Source organism: Lolium perenne, chromosome 4 (assembly GCF_019359855.2).
Source record: "Lolium perenne isolate Kyuss_39 chromosome 4, Kyuss_2.0, whole genome shotgun sequence".
NCBI classification, from domain to species: domain Eukaryota; kingdom Viridiplantae; phylum Streptophyta; class Magnoliopsida; order Poales; family Poaceae; genus Lolium; species Lolium perenne.
Window position 1 is genome coordinate 136,228,690 of NC_067247.2, and position 8,180 is coordinate 136,236,869.

At 45.8% G+C, this 8,180-nt stretch overlaps 1 protein-coding gene across 1 annotated transcript; it reads left to right on the forward strand.

Annotated features, from left to right (window-relative positions):
• Positions 1 to 1,206, forward strand: LOC127347217 (uncharacterized). The gene is made up of 2 exons (XM_071818802.1): positions 1 to 784; positions 1,066 to 1,206. Exons 1-2 carry the CDS (start codon positions 4 to 6, stop codon positions 1,110 to 1,112), a joined length of 828 nt encoding a protein of 275 aa, XP_071674903.1. The 5' UTR covers positions 1 to 3; the 3' UTR covers positions 1,113 to 1,206.
• The last annotated feature ends 6,974 nt before the right edge of the window (positions 1,207 to 8,180 follow it).

Here is an 8,180-nt window from a genome sequence, read left to right on the forward strand (position 1 = left end):
TTCATGAGTCTTCCCACTGCTGCTGCTCAGTGGGCTTTTCTTCGTCAGCGCTATCAGCCGTCTGGGGATGCTCTTTATCTGTCTGTGGTTCGTCAGGAGCATGATCTTCAGCAGGGTGATTCTACTATTGACGAGTTCTATACTCAGAGTGCTGCTATTTGGCGTCAGCTTGATTCTCTTCGTACAGCTGTGTGTGGCACCTGTCCCTGCTGTCTGACTGTGCGCGCGGATCTGGAGTTTCAGCGCGTTTTTGAGTTCTTGTCGCGGCTCCGCACGGAGTTTGAGCCGCGTCGTGCCCAGCTGCTTGCCCGTGGTCGTGTTCCGCTCTCTGAGGTACTCGCTGAGCTGCGCGCAGAGGAGACTCGTCTTCGTGGTGCTGGTCTTCTTGCGGTTCCCTCTGCACTTGCTGCTCGTGGTCCTCCTGTGCCGTCCGCTTCGTTGCGGTCTCCAGCACCGCCGTTACTCTCTACTCCGTCGGTCCAGGGCCAGAGTCAGTCTCAGCAGCCTCGTGGTCCTCGTCCTCCCTGCGCCTTCTGTGGCAAGGCTGGCCACGACGTCTCTGGCTGCTGGAGGAGGGACCCCAGCTTACGTCAGCAGTACCTTGATAAGCTTGCTCGTCGGCAGGCTGGTTCTTCAGGCTCGTCTGCTGTTGCGCTGTCTGATCAGGACATTATCCGTGGTCTTCGTGGTCTGCTCGCTGCTACAGGCTCTTCTTCGACGGGTACTGCTGGTTCTGTGTCTGGCTCTTCTGGCACCGCGCGACCACCACCTTCTACACAGTCAGGTACGTCATCCCCGTGGTATCTGGATTCTGGAGCTTCTTTTCATATGACTTCTGCGTCTTCTATCCTTTCCGCTCTTCGCTCTCTTATTTCTCCTGTCCGTGTTATCACGGCTGATGGTTCCTCTCTTCCTGTTTCCAGTCGAGGCACCCTTTCTACTTCATCTTTCTCTGTTCCTGATGTTTCTCATGTTCCTAGCCTTAAGATGAACCTGTTTTCTGCTAGTCAGCTTACTGATTCTGGTTGTCGCGTCATTCTTGACGCTGATTCTTGTGCTGTTCAGGACCGCCGTACACAGGCCCTGGTTGGAGCTGGCCCTCGCAGCCTTGAGTCCCCGGGCCTCTGGGAGTTAGACTGGCTTCGCGTTCCTTCCGCCGACACTTCATCTGCCAGCTCTCCTGCAGTTGCTGCTTCTGTCACTGGTTCTTTTCATGTGGGACCTGGGGCTCTGATACCATGTTAAGCTTCATGCACTAACCACTTGAACCAAAAGTCCGAACTGATGGAAAGGGCTAGGCAATCCACATATACACTTCACAACATGCTCCACATATCAATCACGTCGATATCGGGGAAGAAAACATGGGGAGCACGAATGCGTCACCTGCCAGGACATTTCAGGTACATATGAATTCTCCCGGAGTATGTCAATCGAACCGTTCGTGGCTCACGGGCTCTGTGCGCTTGACAAATGCAAAACCGTGGCGGACTTTCCTTGACACCATTGCCATCAGTTTTGACTTATATCTAGGAGGCATCCAAAGAAACCAGGAACAGTTCCAATTTCCATGTGTGATTACAGGACCAAACTGCGTGATGTTTGCGGTGGCGTGTGGCAACGTGGATCTGATCATATGTTAATACGGAATCGATATCATGCAATGTATAAAATTAATGCAAATATGCAAATGCAGGCGGCGACAGATGGAGTAGATCCAAATTCCATGTCGTTGGTGTCCCATAAAATAAGGTGTTCAGTTTCTGGAACATATATAAAAAAAGACACAGCTCTCCTGGTGATTTGGTAGCTGCCAAGTACTTTTCGTTCGGATTTTGCATAGTGCGCATAGAATTTGATTCGTACGAAGTGTATGTAAGTCGTTGCATTTGGGTATGATGCTTTGATCGGGCAGCTGTTCATATCTTTCTAGAAACGAATCCTGCGGGAGAATAACTGAAGCTTCTATTCTATCTTCAGTCTGTCAAACACCAGGACATTTCGAGCAACTGAATTCCTGTCGGAAGAAAGAAGACTAGGCGTGGAGCTCAAGCTCAGACCTGGATTATTCTGATGCATGTGCCGAGAAGAAGCAAAAGAAAGAATCAGAGGAAACGGAAGGCGAAGAAGACTTCAGAAAGGTTGTCTACCCCTCCGTCGTGATGCAGCAGACAAAACAGCCAGCCGCTTCAGATAAGTGCCGAGATACGTTGAATAGATGCAGTCGAGTTTGCACGGTGACGAGCGTGGCGTCATCGGATTTTCATTTGGATTATAGCTTACATACAAGCCGTTAGCTCCATTCTCATTTGTAAACAACGCTTCTACAAGCAAAACTTACCATCTCTACGTCTGTCTTTCCAGGCTCGTACTAGCTCGTGATGTCGAGGTTAGTTAGAAAAACGATTCTGCTCGATGTTATCTACTAAGTTAAACTTGCATGTTTCTAATTGAGAAATTTACACTGATGGACACATATGCTAGCTGCTGTAGCAAGCTAGGCTGCTATTTTCCTTGATTCCATGTACTGTAGCAATGATCAGAGTGAGGAGTGTTTCAAAACGATCAGACTGAGGCAGATATAATTGAGTGTGCTAAGATCGATAATAAAATTGAAGGAGTAGTTCCCAATTTGGTTGATGGAGACTTATCTATTCTTCAATATATCGATAACACAATTTTTTTTATGGATCATGATTTGAAAAAGGCACGAAATCTGAAACTAATCCTTTTAGCATTCAAGCAGTTGTCAAGTCTTAAGATTTATTTCCATAAAAATGAATTGTTTTGTTTTGGCGAGGCCAAAGATAAGGCCAACCTGTACGCCAAACTATTCGGATGTGGGCTTGGTTCTTTTCCACTCAGCTATCTTTCTATCCCGATCCATTATCGGAGACTCACTTTGAATGAATGGAAAATTATTGAAAAAAGACTTCACAAACTTCTTACTAGTTGGAAAGGAAAATTACTATTCCTTGGGGGAAGGTTAGTCCTCATTAATTCAGTACTTACAAATATGGTACTGTATATGATTTCTTTCTTCCAGTTACCCAAAGAAGTCTAGAAAAGATTGGACTACTTCCGATCAAAATTCTTTTGGCAAGGGGATAGTAAGAAGAAAATGTTGAATATATAAGCAAATATCCATATGAAATAATCCGTACAAGTAATTAATAAATCATGACTATGAAAATAACAAATAAACCAATCGTGCAGACTAATAAGGTAGATGAACAGATCACATCTAAATAAGACAAACCGATCACATCTACCATACAAACTAGAAGAAGAAACTGAAAGAGAAACGACAAGATCACATACTTCATAGCAGCGTCGTTGTCGCCCATGTTGAGGTTGCCGAAGAAGTCGCTGAGATACGGGAAGAAGTTATCGGTGCGGAGGAACTCGTCGTCCAATGATGACGCCGTGATGCCAGTAGTCGCGCCGGAGCGCTCCCCAAAACCCTGATTTCCCCTCACCCGTACAGGTTCACGAGAGGCAGGGTTCCGGAGGCCTACTGTCCCGGCAGTCGGTGCACGCCGACGGACGGGATGAGGAAGACGAAGGCGGCGGCGCAATGAACTGGAAACAGGTAGTCGCGTTGCGTCTAGTGCAGGCTAGGGTTTGCGTCCGCACTTATATGATGCGGTTCGGGAAGGTCGTGGGACGCAGCCCACGTACGAGTTCACAATCCAGAAAAAAGGGAACGAAAAAAGCTGTGTTAACATCCGTTAATGACTCGTAATTGATTACACAATTAATTTCCCAAACAACAAAAATATAAGCTCGGCTCGGCAAGATTCCCGCAACCCGCGGCGCATCGTGGCGAGGCGGGCGGCGGAGGAGGAGGAGTGCGCGAGAGCTCTCTTTCTTCTCACTCACTTACTAGGACTAGAACAACCCACCTTATATACCACTCCAACTCTCTTCCCACTAGCAATGTGGGACTAAACTTTAGCCCCCACTAGTGCTGCCACTGATTTTTGGAATGGGCCATGTGAGTTTCAGAATTTGATAACGGGCATAGGCCAAAGGCCAAATGGCCAAAAATTCCAGCAATCCCCCACAAACTCTCATTGGCACATCTCATCAATAAGTTTCCAGAATATTGTTTTATATACCGGTATGTTGTGGAGACTGTTAAGTTAAACTTCCACTTAAAGCTTCATATTACACTAGATTGCAACTTGGATAGTGGATTATGCCTTGAACTACAAGTTTTCTGCGCACTAGCTTTCGACAAAGCCTAGACCGATACTAGGTTGCCACCAGGCTTCCTCGCGGTTTGGAGCTTATACGTCATACTCCAGGGCCTTTCATGAGTTTACTAGAGAGAACCCAACTCTCATAGATTACGACGTTTAACAATCAGACTCATATAGGTGTGTTCTTAAAAAGATATTCTGTAGGACAACATCTCTGCTAAAATAAGCCACTAGAACACATTAAGATAATTATCAACCTGCCATGCAGATTAGGAGAGTATTGCATCTTACGGAGTGGTAAAATTGCTATAGGGATATATACTCTCCTCCCAGCTGACCAACAGCTTGTCTCCCAGCTCTAATTCACGGGATCTTCGATCACATGGAGTGGGTTACCACCGTGGGCAGCTCATAGTGTGGGTCTCATACCCATCTCCCTCGATGCATTTTCTATCACATTTCGTGATAGTCCCTTTGTGAAGGGGTCTGTTAGATTTCTAGACGCATGGATATAATTCAACGCTATAACTACGGAGTTTCTCATTTTCCTAACAGTTTTCAGTCTCCTCTTCACATGCCTTGATGACTTCATATTATCCTTACAACTGTTTACTTTGATGATCACAGTTTGATTATCACAGTTCATAGGAATAGCGGGTATTGGTTTCTCAACAACAGGTAAATCCATCAAGAGCTCACGCAGTGGCTGTGTCTAATGATGTGTGTTCTGCTCCCATAGTTGACCTCGTAATGACGGTCTGCTTGCAAGACTTCCAGGAAACAGCGTCACATCCAAGTGTAAACAAATAACCACTTGTGGCCTTAGTCTCATTAGCATCAGATATCCAATTTGCATCATTATAACCCTCAAGTACCCTTGGATACCCACTATAGTGAATGTCATAACTCGCAGTGCCTTTCAAATAGCGCAAAACTCTCTCAAGAGCATGCCAATGAACATCTCCAGGTCTAGACACAAAACGGCTCAGTTTACTTACAGCAAAGGAGATGTCAGGCCTCGTGGCGCTGGCTAAATACATAAGCGAGCCAATGATCTGCGAATATCGCAATTGATCTCTAGCAATTCTTTTATTCTTATGAATTATCACACTAGAATCATAAGGCGTTGGAGAAGATTTGCAGTCATTATACCCGAAGTGACTCAGGATATTTTCCACATAGTGGGACTTAAGCAATGTAATCCCACCATCGTCATCCTTCAGCAGCTTGATGTTTAAGATCACATCAATTACTCCCAAATCCTTCATCTCAAAACAACAAGATAGGAACTCCTTGACCTCCTTAATCACAGTAAGATTGGTCCCAAATATCAATATGTCATCGACATATAGACAAAGAATAACTCCCTCGCCCCCACCATGGCGATAGTATACACACTTGTCATCTTCGTTTACAACAAAGCCTTCAGCGGTTAAAGTTCTTTCAAACTTCTCATGCCACTGCTTAGGCGCTTGCTTAAGCCCATACAAAGACTTCAGTAATTTACACACATTTTCTTCTTAACCATCTACTACAAATCAATTAGCACTAGTAGGAAAAGGCTCATCAGTGGTGCACCAAAAATCAATTCTGTGGCGCATGGGTGGTGCGCCACAGAATTCTCGTCACAAAAATAAGGTTTCTGTGGCGCACCGTTCCATGCGCCATAGAAAGTCTTATTTCTATGGCGCACCTGCGGTGGTGCGCCACAGAAACTTATTTCTGTGGCGCACCACCGCCGGTGCGCCACAGAAACTTATTTATGTGGCGCACCAGCGGTGGTGCGCCACATAATTATTTTTTGAAATTTTAAAAAATGGCGGCCAGATCTAGATCTGGGGCCGCCGAATTTTTTTAATTTTTTTTAAATTTCGTTGGAAGGTAGCCGGAGGTGGGTGGGTGGGTGAAGGAGGAGGACGACCGGAGGAGGAGGAGGTGGTGGTGGAGGAAGAGGAGGTGGTGGAGGAAGAGGAGGAGGTGGTCGCCGGAGAAGGAGGAGAAGGTCGTCGTCGCCGGAGTAGGAGGAGGAGAAGGCCGGCCGGAGGAGGAGGAGGAGGAGCAGGTCATCGTCGCCGGAGTAGGAGGAGGAGGAGGTCGCCGGAGTAGGAGGCCGTCCCCGGAGGAGGTGGTGGTGGTGGTGGAGGAGGAGGAGGCCGGAGGAGGTGGTGGTGGTGGTGGTGGTGGAGGAGGAGGAGGAGGAGAAGGAGAAGTGGAGGAGAAGTTTGCATCCAAAGAGGAGAAGTGAGGAGAAGTGGAGGAGTAGTGAGGAGAAGTGGAGAAGAAGTGGAGGAGGACGACATAAAATTCAAATTTTGGACGTTAATTCTGTGGCGCATGGGCACTAGGTGCGCCACAGAATTTATTTTCTTTTTTTGCAGCAAAAAAACTTTAACTGGTCGTAACTTTTTACTCTTTTCGAATTTGGCGATTCTAAAAATTGTCCAACCGGGCAAGCCCGGGTGAATTCGAATGTAGAATTTTTGTGGGAACATTTTGATATATTGTGCGTTTTTTTCGAGTTCGTATGCGACCAGAAAACTAGTTTAATGATTTTCCCACACAATTTTGCAAAAAAAAGTCAAAATTCATGTTTGTTAAATTTCAGTGGTGCTAGATGACATAATACATGTGAATTTCGAAGGATTTTATTTTTTGAAATTTCTATCTATTGTTTTTTATTTTTTACAGAGGTAAAAAAGGCGATCCACAGGGGGGTGGAGTTGCGTGGGGAGCCAAAAAAAAACTTCTGTGGCGCACGGAACTCATGTGCGCCACAGAAATGTGTTGTTTCTGTGGCGCACCATCCCACGTGCGCCACAGAAAGTCTTAATTCAGTGGCGCACCAGGACCAGTGCACCACAAAATGTCTTATTTCTGTGGCGCACGTGGTCGTGTGCGCCACAGAAGTAGTGAAACCACTGATTGGTGCTGGCCCCACCAAGTTTCTGTGACGCATGGACTGGTCGTGCGCCACAAAATTAAGCTATTTCTGTGGCGCACCGTGTCTGGTGCGCCACAAAACAACTTTCTGTGGCGCATTTTTGGTGGTGCGCCACAGAACTAAGTCCCAGCTATAAGCGTTTTCCTACTAGTGTAGGTTGCTCCATATAAATTTCCTCTTCAAGCTCTCCATTTAGGAAAGCAGTCTTAACATCCATTTGATGAACGAGAAGACCATGTGAGGCAGCCAAGGATAGTAGCACTCGAATGGTGGTCAATCTGGCAATAGGTTAGTATGTATCAAAGAAATCTTCACCTTCTTTCTGGGTATAACCCTTGGCCACAAGACGTGCCTTGTACTTTTCAATAGTACCATCAGGCCTAAGCTTTTTCTTGAACACTCATTTACATCCTACAGGTTTGCACTCATAAGGACGGTCAGTAATTTCCCAAGTGATGGAATCCATCTCTTTAAGGATAGCTTCCTTCCAGTATTCAACATCCAGAGATGCACAGGCTTCTGAAATGGAAGTGGGAGTGTCATCCACGAGGTACACAATGAAATCATGTCCAAAGGACTTTACAGTCCTCTGTCTCTTGCTCCTTCTGGGATCTTCATTGTCATCCTCCACAGGATTATCAAAGTGTTCTATATCCATGGTAGGTTCAGGAAATAATTCCTGAGTAGATGAACTGGGCATCTCCTGAATTGACGAGCTAGACGTTTCTTTCATAGGAAAGATGTCCTCAAAGAAAGTCGCATCATTCGACTCCATAATTGTACCAACATGCATGTCGGATACCTAAGATTTTACTATCAAAAATCTGTAGCCAATGCTATGAAATGCATATCCCAGAAGAACACAATTCACGGTTCTTTGTCCAAGCTTGCGCTTCTTGGGTATCGGTACATTTACTTTTGCTATACAGCCCCAAGTTCGTAGGTAAGAGAGTTTCAACCTTTTCCTTATCCATTCCTCAAAAGAGGTAATGGTTTTGTTCTTTGTGGGGACACGGTTTAGGACATGACATGCA

Excerpts from the sequence above, each read along its gene's own strand:
- LOC127347217 (XM_071818802.1), top strand. The coding sequence starts at position 4 with ATGAGTCTTCCCACTGCTGCTGCTCAGTGGGCTTTTCTTCGTCAGCGC. Across the intron at positions 785-1,065 it reads ACCACCTTCTACACAGTCAG|GACCGCCGTACACAGGCCCT; the intron begins GTACGTCATCCC and ends TGTGCTGTTCAG.